The sequence below is a fragment of the Staurois parvus genome, unplaced genomic scaffold (assembly GCF_062004578.1).
Source record: "Staurois parvus isolate SC_StPar_1 unplaced genomic scaffold, SC_StPar_1.0 ptg000934l, whole genome shotgun sequence".
Taxonomy (NCBI): Eukaryota; Metazoa; Chordata; class Amphibia; order Anura; family Ranidae; genus Staurois; species Staurois parvus.
The window spans coordinates 938,686-955,039 of NW_028318730.1; the positions used below are offsets into that span (position 1 = coordinate 938,686).

Consider the following 16,354-nt stretch of genomic DNA (forward strand, 5'->3'; position numbering starts at 1 on the left):
ACTATATGGGGGATGAATTACTATATGGGGGATGAATTACTATAGGGGGGATGAATTACTATATGGGGGATGAATTACTATGGGGGATGAATTACTATATGGGGGATGAATTACTATGGGGGATGAATTACTATATGGGGGATGAATTACTATGGGGGATGAATTACTATATGGGGGATGAATTACTATATGGGGGATGAATTACTATGGGGGATGAATTACTATATGGGGGATGAATTACTATGCTTACTATGGGGGAATATTACTATACTTACTATGGATGACACATACACATCATTCATCTACTCTTGGTCCGGCCCCCGGGTCCAATATATGAACCCATTGCGGCCCTCAAGTCAAAAAGTTTGCCCACCCCTGGGCTAGACAATGGCACCCTGATGAAATCCTTGGACCCATTGTCAGACCCTACGTTGGTGCAGTGGGTCCTGGGTTCCTCCTGGTGCATAACAATGTCCGGCCTCACGTGGAGAGAGTATGCAGGCAGTTCCTGGAGGATGAAGGAATTGATACCATTGAATGGCCCCCACGCTTGCCTGACCTAAATCAAATAGAACACCTTTAGGATATCATGTTTCGGTTCATCCAAAGCCACAAGGCTGTCCAGGAGCTCAGTGATGCCCTGGTCCAGATCTGGAAGGAAATACCCCAGGACACCATCCATCATCTCATTGGGAGCATGCCCCGCCATTGTCAGGCATGCATACAAGCACATGAGGGCCATAAAAGTACCATTATGAGTTGCTGCAATGAAATTTCAGCAAAATGGACTAGCCTGCTGCATAATTTTTTCACTTTGATTTTTGGGGTATCTTTGAATTCAGTCCTCTGTAGGTTGATAATTTTCATTTCCATCAAACGATGGAGCATCCTTACTTTCCTAACATATCAACCAGTCCATATCAGTATAGATATCCAGCATGATATTTTTCCCCATTGAGATCTGATGTGTTTTCGAAGTGTTTCTTTAATTTATTTTGAGCAGTGTGTATATATACACATATACACACACACATACATACATACACACTTTTTTTTTTTACACTACAAATTAAAATCTCACTGTATAAGCTGACTGCTCCTAATGCTAAGCATCTTTCTTCATTCCTTGCTATAAGGGCACTTGGAGAAGAGGAGCAGCCAAGATCGCCGGTGGGGGACCTCAGAAGAGGAGGTTCGGGATGCTCTGTGTAAAACCATTGCACAGAGCAGGTAAGTATGATATGTTTGTTATTTTAAAAAAAATAATATTAACATTTACAATCACTTTAAAGTGGTAGTAAACTCTTTTTTTTAATTTTTGCTTATAGGTAAGCTTATAATAAAGCTTACCTGTAGGTAAAAGCAATATCTCCTAAATGTGCACCAGTTAGGAAATATTCTAGAGAGTAGCAGCCTGTGACATCACCAGCGAGAGCGCTCTGAAGGAACGGCATACCCATATATGTGGAATTGCAATTCACATGGGAACCGTAAGTACAGAGCCGTTCCCAATCCAATAGGTGTGCGATTTCCAGTGCTGATAGCTGGGTCTAGAGTTGTGTACCCCAGAGTCAGGACAAGGGGGAAAGAGAAGGTGCATGTGCTCTAAACGTGCTCTGAGCGCTGTATTGAGGGGGCGCATGCTGGAGATTTGGTCTCTTGTCCTGCTCCTCCTGTCCTGTCAGAAGGAGCAGGGGCCAATAACTTCCGGAGGGAGGATGGCGCTTTCAGAATTAAAGCAGACAGTAAGAAGGTGACATATTGCCTCCCCACCACCTGTCAAATGCTCTCTTAAAAGTAATTCACCATGGATTATTTTTCAGGGGGGCAGCAATAATAGTTGCACATCTGAACGAGCCCATAGAGCCCTTTCAACCCCTTTTCCTCCTTCAGAGCCCCTTTAGATCTCTTTAGTTCCATGCATCTCTGAGAGCCCACCTCCCCTTCCCTCTTTCATCCCTTGGCATAGATGCCAATCAGTCCTTCTCAGACTAACACCAGCTATGCAGCAGTTTTTTTACCCCACTGCCACTGATGCAGTGCCATTTTCCCTCTTGGCAACACCTCTGATGCAGGGAATGTTTTCTTCTTCCACTGACACTGCCAACACTGGGACCACTGTTAGCCCCATACTTGTGCACCAATTTTAAACTCTTCAGTTTGCCACAGTGTACCACAACTATTGATACTATTCAGAATTTGCCACAAACATAACATACATTTTGCTATGTGAGCCGCTGTTAGAAACTGCACTGTTCACAGTTATTTCTTGTGAAGACTGGACATTCATGCAAGCAGGGGAATGTACATTTTATTGTGTTCAATGTATTAAACTAAAAACACTGAGAGTTTACTACTACTTTAATGCATATTTTATTGATATACAACTATATTTTTTGTCTATAAACATAAGTACGCATGCTAAACACCCTTAAATTAATTTTTAATTGTGTTAATTTTGAATTAACAATTAAATTGTGACCAATACAGCACAATCAAAATGACATACCTTGGGAGACATGCCTGCCTGTTGTCTTAAAAACGTGCTTAACCTGTTCGTTTTCTTGCTGATAGTGTGGGTATTCAGCTGAGATATTTTTTCCCTCAACGTCCTCTGGTCTGACTGCAAATACTTGGAGGCTGTGCACAAGAATAATTAAAAAAAATTACATTTTTTTTAATGCAACCTAAAACCTGTAAGAAGCCTGGACAACTTAAACTAATTATATGATGAACATAATGCATATGCACAGGTAAACTGCTGTGAAAAAACACATGGCAAAAGGATCACTAAATCCAGACATAAGCAGCTGAATTTAAATTTTTTTTTGTTAAATTCTGACTTTTCCTAGATTGTTCCCACTTGGCCTCACCCCTTCCCTATTGGCCCTATAATATGATGGATAGCTTCACTGACCACTGGGGCTTGGGGAGTAGCTGAAGGCAAGGCTCAGATCAGCTTTTACAAAATGGCAACAGTCATAGACGACCTCAGTAGCCTACATTTTGGGAATAACTAATCAGCTAAATATTTTGGATTTCACTGAAGCTTGAAACTCAGCTTATGTGTTTTTAAATCAAATGGCCAGTCTGAATTGTCCAGGTTTATGATAGGTTTACATTTAGGCTGCATTCACACCTGAGCGTGAAGCTTTTGCGCTCATTTTATTACAGCATTTTCATGTGTTTTAGAACTCATTAAGAAGGCGTTTTTGTATTAGCCAGTAGGAAACTATCTGCCCAATTTGAGCTACAAAAGAAGCTCAGAAATTTTTCTAGCTACAGGCATTGAGCGTTCGGATGTGAACAAGCATAGAGAATAATTGACTGTATTTTGTAGCTTTGAACTACAAAAACGCTCAGATGTGAATGCAGTGTTAAGGTTCCACACACAGCTGATAACAGGGAATATCCAATGAACAATTGGATGCCTGCCAAGCTGTCAATGATGCCCAATTAAAAGGAAGGCCTGAGCTCCAAGGCATAAGAAATAAGACATTTCGGTTGTTGCTTGGAGTATCTGAAGCACAAGTTCCTGGTGAACTGGTATCAACTCTTGAGAAACAAATCACATTCCCTCAATGCACATTAACACCAATAATCCCAATGCCCTAAGACAGAGCAGCTCTAGCACAAATGCATTGCAGCACAACACGTGGCACAGTGTCTCACCACCTCATGGTGTGCTGCGTCGGAAAAAAGGCTGTATGTCCATTTATTGTTCTGTTTTGAGCATTGGTAGCCCAAACTGAATGGGCTGCCTTAACACAATGCATGTTAATTATGACCTAGCGACAGTGATGTATTTAGGTTTTGTGCTGCCCTAGGCAACACAAAAATTGGATGCCCCTCCTCCCTGGCGGAGAGAGCCTGACACCAACTAACACCAGACCTCCCCCCACGGAGAGAAAGACACTCACCTTCACAGCTCTGGCCATCCCCAGGAACAACAGTCTGGCTCTGCATACACCATCAAGCAGCCTGTAGCCTCTCTCAGATCACATCTGGTCCCTATGCCGCATATGTTCCTTCTTCCGGGGGGCTGCCCCCCTAAAAATGCTGCCCTAGGCAAATGCCTTGTGGTAAATATGCCCCTGCCTAGTGAGTATTTACACACACCTGTTTGCATAATGCACAAAAATTGACAGGACTGAATGGGCCCTAAAAATGTACACCAGGTTCAGATCTATCTGTTCAATAATACTGCCAAGTGCACCCCCACATCCTCCTCATAGGCATACATCTTTTGCAGTTTCTTAAGTTCCTAAACTTGTATGTTCAGATATTAGAAAGTAAAAAACTAATGTACTGTTAGATGAAAATAAGTTCACAAGTACAAAAAGCTAAAATATTGTAGAGCATATACTGTACCTTCCAGGGAACAAATAAAAAAGTTAAACATGCAAGCTTTAACGCTAATTCTATGTAGAAAAAAGGATTTGCTGTATGAATGTCTCAGCATTCACGCATAAGTCACAAATAGTACACGAAATGTTTATAATATGTGTTAAATGTCAGTTTCTACTTGTTGCCTTTTGTAACATTCCCTAACATTCGATTCTAAGAGAAAAAAGCCTGGAATTGTCAGCAGAATCGGAAAGATGCAGTTTTGATTCTACATTGTGTGGTAGTCACTGCAAAATGTGCAATGCATGTTTGGGTGCCATTCATTCTAAGTGGCATCCCAAATATAGTGCAATTTTGTAGTGATTGTTGCACAACAGACTAGAGTGGCAGTCATGGCAAAACATGCCTTTAAAGTGTGAAGCTTTTCACCCAAAAAGGAGCAGATGTTTCTTCTGGGGGAAAAATGCACATAAGGCAGCCCAGTGAACAGGTTGCCCTAGGTGCGACACACACAATTGTGAGAAAATTGAGAGTTCCTGCTACGCGAAGTATGATTGGGGCCTCAGCCAGGAGAGTTAAAGAACATTCAACCAATAGAAAAAAAATTAAGCCTTTAGGCTATTTTATCTAAGTATAACAAACATGTCTATATTTACCTGCTCTCTGCAGTGGTTTTGCACAGAGCAGCCCATATCCTTCTCTTCTCGGGTCCCCCACAGGCTCTTTTGGCCCCTCCTTTCTGTTGGGTGCCCCCACAGCAAGCAGCTTCCAATGGGGGGACTCGCTGCTTTGTGTGCTCATTCACACATGGAGCTGCAGCTCGGCCCCGCCCCCTCTCTCTCTCATTGGCTCACTGGCTGTGATTGAAAGCAACAGGAGCCAATGGCTGTCTCAGCCACTGAGGGATAGGAGTCCCGGGATAGCCGAGACTCCAGTGCACATCGCTGGATCAAGAGGGGGCTTAGGTGACTATTGGGGGGGGAAACTGCTACACAAATAAGGTTTTTTACCTTCAAACCTTGAGCCTTTACAACCACTGTAAAGTATAACTAAAGGCAAAACTATTTTTTTAGTTTTGGATACAGCACAGAGGGATTATAATTCTTGTCAGGTATTTATTGCTGTCTGTGCCCCCATTAAGGAGATTCGCCCTCTCTATTTGTCCTGTTTACGATTATCGTTAAAAGTGAAAGTAAAAGAAAATCCCAAATTTTGGTTGTCCCCAGAAAAGTAATAGAGGGCAAATTTTCCATTGGGGACACAAGTTCTGGTGACCAAGGAATTGCCTTAATTTGCATGGATTTTCTCTTACTTTCTGTTTTGCTATCGGACAGGAAGTGAAGGGAAAGCTCCACAATGGGACACAGATGGGGAAAAAAAATCTGACAGGGATTAGAACTCTCCCTTGCTCTATGCAAAATAAAAAAAAGTTTTGCCTATAGTTCTACTTTAACACTACAGGCTAAAACCACACGACAAAAGAAATAAAACTGAAGGAGACCTCTGCATACAAAGTGTATGGAGATTCCTGCTCACCATGGATAGCATAAAAAAATCTGCTTCTGCAGAGAGTGAACTGCTGTACATATTTCATACAATGTTGCGGAGACAGAATTCCAATATTTGCCTTAGGTGATCTCTGATCTGTTCATCTGTGAAGAGTTTCAGTCCGGTAAACTTTTCAAACAATGGAATTCCATTTCTGCACTATTGTAGCAATTTTGTATGGCAGTCCACCTTCTATAGTAGCAGTAGTGGTGGGAATCTTAATACACTTTGTCACAATTGCAAAGGCCTGCCTCATATTACTTCCTCTTCTGGTAGAATATTTTTAGCCGACAGTTATAAGCTTATTTCCTTATTGGTGGAATGTTTCTTCTGATCGAATGTTCTTGCATTTTTTTCTGTTATGCCCGAATATTACCAAATCTTTTGGACAAAGACAACAAATAAAAACTGGCATGTCGCATAGTTTCATATAATATTTGTAAGTGTAAATGAGCCCTAAGATTAAAGTTCCTGATCCTGGATTTATGCAAACTGCACCACTCCTTCTTGCTGCTCTGAAGGATCGTAGCTTAAAAAAAAGCCCTTTAATGATTAAATCATATTTCTTTGTCATTCCAACAAAACAATGGAATAATGATGCACATTCATATTAATGCACCTGTGGTAGTTTCAAATAAATAATAATAATAAAATATAAAGCAAAATTACCCTATCAAAATTGTTTCATGAATTCACACTTATCTCACCAATTTCTTTACGCCTCTTGTTTTCATTGATGTTGACATTTGCCTCATTCATGGTGTCAAGTGCCCTCTGAAGTATCTCTTGTGAATGTCGATTTTGTGGTACATTTTTCAGAATACTGCGCAATAACAAGGGGTACCTGGTAATACGCTGTACGGGCTGTATCAGGTAGAAGGAAAGGTCTTTGTACTGTTTAGCGCTATCCAAATTTCTGTCAAAGAAACATAGATACTAGTAAAATTATTATTTAAAAATCATATAACCACAAGCAATAAAGGTGAAAACTTGTACAAAGCAACCAACCTGACAAATTATGTAAGGCTTGATCTAGAACAGCCTCTCTCAACCTTTTATCACAGAGGAACCCTTGAAATAGCTTTCTGGTATCAGAAAAACCCTGCTAAAAATTATTATATCTACAACTCCCGATGCCTTAGTGCCATGGTCAGTAGGAAGATTGCCCCTTACACTTGTGTACATTGGGAAGAATTTCTGCTTAGAGATAGCTAAAAAGATAATTGGTGTCAGTAGGAACTTATCTGAGAGGCAGGAATTGCTCACAGCTCAAGGAACCCCTAGTAACCTCTGGAGGAACCCTAAGGTTCCATGGTGCCCTAGTTGAGAAACAATGATCTAGAAAGTCCCTATTCACTTTGACATCTTGTTCTTATTTAAATGACTAGAATGACTAAATCTTCCTGTTCCAGCTCTTTAAAAACAACCAAGCCATGCTTCCAGAATATGAGGTTTACAGAACTAGCCCTAAAAGGAGACTGATAAAGTTAAGACTGTAATCAGCCATTAAATATCCAAGCAGAATGTGAATGTCTGGAATGTCATAATATGGATATACCAGAGGACTCAGATTTAGGTTTAACTAAGTACTCCATCAACTAGAGCATTGTGGTAGGGCACAAATGGGTGAGTCATGGGCAACCAAAAGATGGATGAAAGCGGACCACCACAAGTTGATTTAAAACATAAGTTTGGAACAGCGCTTGCCAAACATTGTAAAGTAAAGGTGTGCACAGAGCGATGTCTGAATTGAAATGCCAAGTGGCTTAGGATGGAGTATAATCAACAGTTGGAAAGTATACTGTTTGGAGGACGCTGGCTTCCCAGTGGCCAGTGGGACAGCACAGGCACCTGTGAGAGATCATACAAATGTATGATTGCGTCTCTTGGCTTCTGTCAGCTCTCATTCATCTACCAGTTTCAGGAATCAGCAGTTCCCTTCCTTAGGATGCAGACTTGTATCTCACAAAAGCCTGTGCTGACCCTTTGGCCACAGGGAAGCCAGCATTGTGCAAACATTTTGAAACACTGATTTGTAGAAACAAACCAGTACTGGATTTTTACCCAACCGCAGGAAGAGTAATCTGAAACAGCAACTATCCATCCACTGGATATGTGCGTTTTGTTTTATTACAATTTGTTTTTCTGGAGAAAATTTCAGATGTATATGAATCTCCAAACTGACATAGTAACGAACGTCAATGAATCTGAAAAAAGTTATAACAAAATTAGTTAATGCCTTTGGATGACTTCACATGATGCAATAGTAGTTCTGGCCCATGGGGAAATTAATTAAATTTTCAAATTTATTTGATCATTCAGATTCAAATAACGAGTGGGTCCGAATTTCGTTAATTTGGATGCACATGACACCAGTCAATATTGTCCAATCAGCTCATGGCATTTTTCTTGGTGGGTTGGACAAACGTACGAAAACATCAAATCCTTCTGATTCACATCTGTCTGATTCAATAATATTTTGAATATATAAAGCAATCTTCCGGGAAAACTGCTAAATATTTTGAATCTGCCTTAACCAATGAATATATAAAAGGAATGCTGAAAATGCAAAGAGATTTCTGAAAATGAATCGGGTCAACCTAACAAATATGATAGAACACATTTTTCAATGAAAGAATGCATCCAAAATGGAAATTTCTGGTGTGCACATGTCTACCAGGCACTACATAGAGGTACTGCATCTGTACAACACTATTGCAGTCTAATCAGCAGGCTGTCAGAACCACTGGCACAGTATCTTTTTGTAACGGTTTGCATTTCCCTGGAGTCAAATTACTTTTCATAAGTAATTTCACACCAGATTGGCCTTTCAGCTCTTTTTTAGCAAACTTAAAACTGTTGATTACACTCCAATCATGTCCATTTAGCATCTCAACCCAAACATCACTCTGTGGACACTTTTTGAACTTGTTCACAGTAGCGTTACCCTCTGGAAAATGATCTGTGGTGGATCACTTTTCAGAAGGCGTTTGACAGATGATGAGGAATATATACAGTATATAAAAAAAATTTTTGTTATATGGAGCAGACCTACATCTGTTTAAGGCATAGATGGCCTGGGAGGCAGGAGACCCCAGAACCCTGCAGCACATCCATCAAGCTAGATGCCGTAATGTTTGACAGATTCTGCTTTTTAGATTGATAAAGTCAGAAGAAAAATGAGCTACATGCACACAACTCTTCTAAAATACATTACATAAAAATACCAACTGACAAAGAATAAAGAAGTTTGAATAATTTGCTCAGAAAGCAACAGGTGCACTTTAACATCTTTCAGCTCTACTGTTGATGTGTTTTGCAGCATACAGAGAAATCAGTGGTACTCACTGTACAATTTGTAGAATTTCCTGGAGCTTTTCATTTATAGGTGTTTCTTGGTAACTCTGAAGTAGTGATGCAGATCTTGTAAATCCATTGCAATAAACTGCATATGCATTTTCCATATCTCTGCTGTATTCCTGAAAAAGGCTTCCTGAAAAGCAAAACACAGTTTTACCTGCTGTTTCAGAGCCTGATAGGTTGATCTTCCCCCTCCCCAGAATGGGGACGTGGTGAATGGAATTGAGAGGATAAACTGCTTAATGTCACCAACCTCAGCTTCTTTAACATAGATAGAAAGTGTGCTAGAGATATCCCCACTTGTATCCTAGATATCCGGAAAGACCCAACAAATTAAGCAGGCCTGTTCTGTTCCACCACACACAATGGGGTCTGTTGTGAGTGGAAGTATTTTTAATAGAATTAGCAAATATTTTATCATTTAGGAGCCCATCTAAACATACATGTAACCACTACCTCTTGTGATGGGGAGCTAGGGCCTACCTTTCCCTTGTATCATAAATGTCCAATAAGACATCCATTATAGTTTTGAACCAATAGTCATGTGTGGGAGTAGGTAACTCAAAACTCAACTTCAGAAACAAGCTGCCTTTTAAACAACAGATTAGCCTGGGTTTGAGGACTCCAGAAAAGCTTTACAGGGTACGAGGTTCAAAGTCCCTCTAGATTGCTGTTTTCAATTTGTCTTGCTTGTTAAGCACTTTAAAGTAGCCACAAGTGCACTTTAACAGGTTGAAAATGTGCCCTGTTAAGAGCATGAAGCTTTAAAATGCATTAACCTTGGGATAAACAATTCTGTGCATACAGCTTCATGGGATAAACAACAGTCCATACAGTCTCACTATAGATAACATTTTTTACGAACGTGATTAGAGCCCCTCAAGCTAACCCACATCTGTCACAGAAGGAATTGCAAACAAAAAAGGCAGTGCAATTTGCAATGACAGTGCAAAGTACCCTGGTACTTAAAGCAAACATATTGCACTTCTTAATTATACTTGTAAATATTAGCCTATATGAGCCATTCTCAACCTTTTAAACACAGAGGAACCCTTAAAAAAGAAAAAAAAAAAAAAAACTTTCCAGGCTCAGGGAACCCCTACTATTAATTACTAGATCTACAACTCATAATACGTTAGTGTGATGGCTAATGTCCCTAAATGTCCCTTGATCACACTTGTGATCATTGGGAAGAATAACCCTGTTACAGATAGGTAAAATGATCAATAGTGACATTGTGAATGTATCTGTAAGACAGAAATTGCTCATTGCTTAAGGAGCCCCTAGCAACCTCTGGAGAGACCCTAGGGTTCCATGGAACCCTGGTTCAGAAACCCTGGCCTATATATTTATTAACTGCACTGACAAATACTATGGAGGAGATGAAATGGACAGAAGGAAATCTCACTAACCACATGAGTATTAAAGTTGAGGGGACATCTCACCTCCCAATAACATGGGCCACAGGGTAACAGCGCATCTCACCAACCAACGACAAGGATGACAAAGGTAGGAGGACATCCCACCAACCAACGACATGGGTGAAAGAGGAAGGAGGACACCTCGCCAACCAATGACCTGGGTGACTGAGGTAGGAGGATATCTTATCTATGCATGACATAGGTGATAGATGTAGGACATCTCAACAACGAATGACATAGACGATATATGAAGGATGTCTCATCAACAAACGACATGGGTGATAGACATGGGACATCTCACAACTCTGTGGTATTCATAAAATAAACATGAGGAAACCTCCTGTGATAGAGATCGTGGCACATTGTGACATGGATAATAAAAACAAGACATCTTCCCACTCAATGATGTAAGTAATACAGACAGCAGAAGATTCCACCACTTTGACACAATAACCTGGGACCGGAGGAGACCTCAGCACTTTAATATGGTTGTGAGAGACAGAAGAAGATCTTGGCAATATACGGCATACATAGCAGAAATAGTATGCAGTGTCCAATGTCTGTCCAGCTTAAAGGAGTCACCAGGAAGGTAATACACAACAGAAAGTAAAGGAAAATCTCCCCAATGGGACAAAAATGGCAAAAAAAGACTGGAAAAAAGGTTTTGGCCTTGGATATACTTTAAGATTAATAAGTAGCAAAAACATTTTTTAGGATTGGACAGAGTGAAGAAGGATTAGAGATGTTGTTAGATATTACTGCTGTCTCACTTTCTTCCAGATACAAGGTTGTCCCTAGAACAGAATGTGAGGGGAAATCTCTATAATGAAGCCCACGAGAACAATAAAACAGACAGAGGTCCAAAGTCATGCTTTAAAATTGCATGCGGTACTGCGGTACCTTAAAATATCCATAGGCAATGCAGTAAAAGCCTTTACAGGTTACCAGTGTAAAGTTACACAGGTGGTCTGAGGCTAAAATTATTGCTCCTGCTCTGATGTTCGCAACGTGACCTCACACGTGTGGTGCGATCACCGTTTACACGTGTGCGGGACTTGCGTATGCGTTCACGTTTGTGCAAAAGCATGGGGGAGGGGACACTTAAATTTTTTTTTTTAATCATTTATTTCATTAATTTTCTTATTTGAAACTTTATTCTTACACTGTCCCCAGTGGCCAAGTAAACAAAGAGACTACACGGAAAGTAACAAAATCCTTGTCACTTCCAGTTTGCAGGGTCTCAGAGAAGGAAGAACAACGTTAGTTCCTCTCTCTATATAGTGCCGCGAGGCAAAGGGGGGGACCCAATTACGCTGACCTCAGAAGTAATTGAGTGGCTGTTCAGACCATCATGCCAGTGTAACCTCTTCAAACTGAAGATGCCATATGACGTCCTTTGGCGGAAAGTGGTTAACTTCCCACCTACTCCCCCGTCATGTTTTTTGGCCACTGGATCCAAGTAAAAAATCCGTCTCAGTAGGGGAACATGCAACTATCCTATTCCTTCCATAATGCATGCCTGGATAGCTGGAGGGGTGAACAGTCCACCCAAATGTGAAACTTTTCCTAAATGACCAAAGTATAGCTTCATTTTGAAGACTTCAAGAAGGTAGATGGAAGCATTTTGAATCTGATGCTCTTCAGTTTTGTTTACAAAGTGAAATTAGACAATGCCCATGCCTAAAATACATAGAACAACACTTAACTGTGTCTTGGCATGTTCTTTCCTTATTTTAATAACGAATACAGTTGAAATCTCTGTTTTTATTAAGAGGAACCCTTTTGTGATAGAAATATGGGACCTGCTAATATGTTTTTAAAAGTCCAAGTTCTGGACCTTCTCCTTTATTCATGCTTTGCTACCTAGTATGTCAGTGACCCAGGAAAAGCACAAAGCCAACAAAGTTAGAAATATCAATCTGCATGCATGTTTCCAGATCAGTCCCTAAGTATTGAATTAAGTAGAAATTGCCACATACAAATAAACAAAGCCAGCTTCTATTATATACAGTTGTGTTCAAAATAATAGCAGTCAGACATCACTAGCCAGATCAATCACTGTTTTTGGTAGAAATGATATTTCTACATGGCAAATAATTTACTAGCAGGTGTAGTAGAGTAATAGAAATCCAACAGACCCAACAGTCATGACATGCATGCTGCTGATTCTGTGTAATTGAATCACTAATTGAAAGGGGCATGTTCAAAATAATAGCAGTGTGGAGTTCTATTAGTGAGATCATTCATTCTTTGAAAAAAAGGTGGCAATTATTGCCCTAATTTAAGGAAGGAAGGCAGCAAATGTTGTACATGCTGCTTACAGTGTACTTCTCTCTGAAATTCTGAGGAAAATGGGTCGTTCCAGACATTGTTCAGAAGAACAGCGTAGCTTGATTAAAAAGTTGATTGGAGAGGGGAAAACATATAAAGAAGTGCAGAAAATTATAGGCTGCTCAGCTAAAATTATTGCAAATGCTTTAAAATGGCAACCAAAACCTGAAAGACGTGGAAGAAAGTGAAAAACTACCATTTGAATGGATAGAAGAATAGGCAAAATGGCAAGGACTCAGCCAACAATCAGCTCCAGGAAGATCAAAGAAGGTCTAAAGTTACCTGTGAGTACTGTTACAATTAGAAGACGCCTATGTGAAGCCAAGCTATCTGCAAGAAGCCCCTGCAAAGTCCCACTGTTGAAAAAAAGACATGTGCTGAAGAGGTTACAATTTGCCAAAGAGCACATTGACTGGCCTAAAGAGAAATGGTGCAACATTTTGTAGACTGAAGAAAGTAAGATTGTTCTTTTTGGGTCTAGTGGCTGGAGACAGTTTGGCAGACATCCCCCAAACACTGAATTCAAGCCACAGTACACTGTGAAGGCAGTGAAGCATGGTTGCGCAAGCATCATGATATGGGGATGTTTCTCATACTACGGTGTTGGGCCTATTTATCGCATACCAGGGATCATGGATCAGTTTGAATATATCAGAATACTTGAAGAGGTCATGCTGCCTTATGCTGAAGAGGAAATGCCCTTGAAATGGGTGTTCCAACAAGACAACGTCCCCAAACACACCAGTAAACGTGCAACATCTTGGTTCCAGACCAACAAGATTGACGTTATGGAGTGGCCAGCCCAATCCCCGGATCTTAATCCAATAGAAAACTTGTGGGGTGACATCAAAAATGCAGTTTCTGAGGCAAAACCAAGAAATAGAGAAGAACTGTGGAATGTAGTCCAATCATCCTGGGCTGGAATACCTGTTCACAGGTGCCAGAAGTTGGTTGACTCCATGCAACACAGATGTACAGCAGTTCTCAGAAACAGTGCTTATACAACTAAATATTAATTAAGTGATTCAAAGGAAAGCAAAAACTTCAAACATTTTTCAGTTTATATAGTGAATGTTTGAGTTTGTAAAGAAGAACAAAGACTGCTATTTTTTTGAACAGTCTAATATTCACTTTTCTTCAATTTTTTTTAGAGGAAAAACACAAATTTGATATATTGTTCTTCATGTTTTGATTTGGAATAGAATGTGTAGTGTTCCCAATGCATTTGTGTGTATGGAAATAAAAGCTATTAGAATACTTTTGAGCTTTATTCACTTTTTTCAACACACTGCTATTATTTTGAACACAACTGTAGTTCTGGGAAGTTCCCTATTAAATGTTAAAAACAGATTTTAGTTAGGTTCCATTTGCTGATTAGCAGATCTTACAATGACAACTCTTTGACCCCTTTAATCTATATACCCAGGTCATAACAGGGCAGCGATAGTTATAAGAATTAGCAATTATTACAGTAAGCCCCTGAGGAAGTCGAGTAACAAAACTTATATGTATTGGGCGTGTCTTAGTGGTGCCATTATGTCCGTGGACTTTGAGGGATTTATCTTGTCTTTATGTCTGCTGGCTTTCTGATACACAGAAGTGTTTTTAATAGTTCTTTACTGTGAGTCTACCTTTTTTCCTTGGATATCTAAGCTGGATGGCTGCCCACAAGATATAATAACATCTTTTGATGTTCATTTAGGAGTGAAGCTTGTGTATTATATACAATATATATGCACACACACAAACACACACATACATACATACACATACACAATGATCAGCCATAACTTTATGATCTATGACAGGTTAAATAACATTGTTTATCTTTTTACAATTTCATCTGAAAGTCAGTGGGATATATTAGGCAGCAAGTGAACATGTCCCTGAAATTGATGTGTTGAAAGCAGAAAAAATGGACATCGCAGTTTGCCGAGAATGGGGCCGTGTAGCCGCAGACCAATCAGAGTGCCCATACTGACCCATGTCCACAGCCAAAAGTGCCTACAATGGGCATGTGAGCATCAGAACTGGAGGACTAAGCAATGAAAGATGTTGGTCTGGTCTGATGAATCATGTTTGCTTTCACATAGTTACATAGTTAGTCTGGCTGAAAAAAAAAAGACAAAAGTCCATCCAGTTCAACCATTAAGAAAAAAAAAAAAATGAATAAAAAGTTGTAATCCCACACCCACAGTTGATCCAAAGGAAGGCAAAAAAACCCCCCAGCAAAGCATGATCCAATTTGCTCCTGCAGGGAAAAAAATTCCTTCCTGATCCCCCGAGAGGCAATCGAATATTCCCTGGATCAACTTTACCTTTAAATGTTAGTATCCAGTTATATTCTGTGTATCTAAGAAAGAATCCAGAACTTTTTTAAAGCAACCCACTGATCTGGCCAGAACCAAATCTTGAGGGAGTCTATTCCACATTTTCACAGCTCTCACTGTGAAGAAATCTTTCCGTATTTGGAGATTACATTTATTTTCCTCCAGATGTAAAGAGTGCCCCCTTGTCCTCTGTGAAGACCTCAGGGTGAATAGCTCTACACCGAGTTCACTATATGAGCCACTGATGTATATGTACATGTTGATCATATCCCCCCTTAATCTCCTCTTCTCAAGAGAGAATAAATTAAGTTCCTCTAATCTTTCCTCATAGCTGATCTCCTCCATGTCTCGTATCAGTTTGGTTGCCCTTCTCTGTACTTTCTCCAGTTCCCCAATGTTCTTTTTGTGACTTGGTGCCCAAAACTGAACTGCATATTCCAGGTGAGGTCTTACTAATGATTTGTACAGGGGTAATATGATATCTCTGGAGTCTATACCTCTTTTAATAAAAGAGGACTTTGCTCGCTTTAGAAACCGCAGCTTGGCATTGCATGCCATTATTAAGCTTGTCATCTACCAGAACTCCCAGATCCTTCTCCACCATTGATACCCCCAGTTGTACTCCCCCTAGTATGTATGATGCATGCATATTCTTAGCCCACATCATGTGGATGGTCGGATGTGTGTTGCTTAGCTGGAGAAGAGATGGTACCAGGCTGCACTATGGGAAGAAGGCAAGCCAGGAGAGACAGTGTGATGCTTTGGGGAATGTTCTGCTGGGAAACTTTTGGTCCTGCCATTCATAGGGATGTTACTTGAATTGTACCTCTCACCTAAACATTGTTGCTGAGCAGGTACACCCCATCATGGAAACAGTATTTCTTCATGCCAGTGGCCTCTTTCAGAGGGCTAATGAGCCCTGCTACACTGAAAAAATGGTTTGACTTGACCACCATATCCTCCAGTTCTTAATTCAATCCACAAGTCTGATCCATGGAGGCCCCACCTCAAAACGTA

General features: G+C 40.2%; 1 protein-coding gene across 1 annotated transcript in view; it reads right to left on the bottom strand.

Moving 5' to 3' along the window:
- Positions 1–16,354, bottom strand: part of LOC149441925 (rho guanine nucleotide exchange factor 37-like) — a 106,426-nt gene that overhangs the window by 46,782 nt on the left and 43,290 nt on the right. The window contains exons 6-8 of the mRNA XM_089656757.1: positions 9,244–9,388; positions 6,603–6,811; positions 2,510–2,640 (exon numbers count right to left, since the gene is read on the bottom strand). Coding sequence (XP_089512883.1) covers positions 2,510–2,640; positions 6,603–6,811; positions 9,244–9,388 — 485 coding nt within the window. The remainder of the gene's footprint in view (positions 1–2,509; positions 2,641–6,602; positions 6,812–9,243; positions 9,389–16,354) is intronic.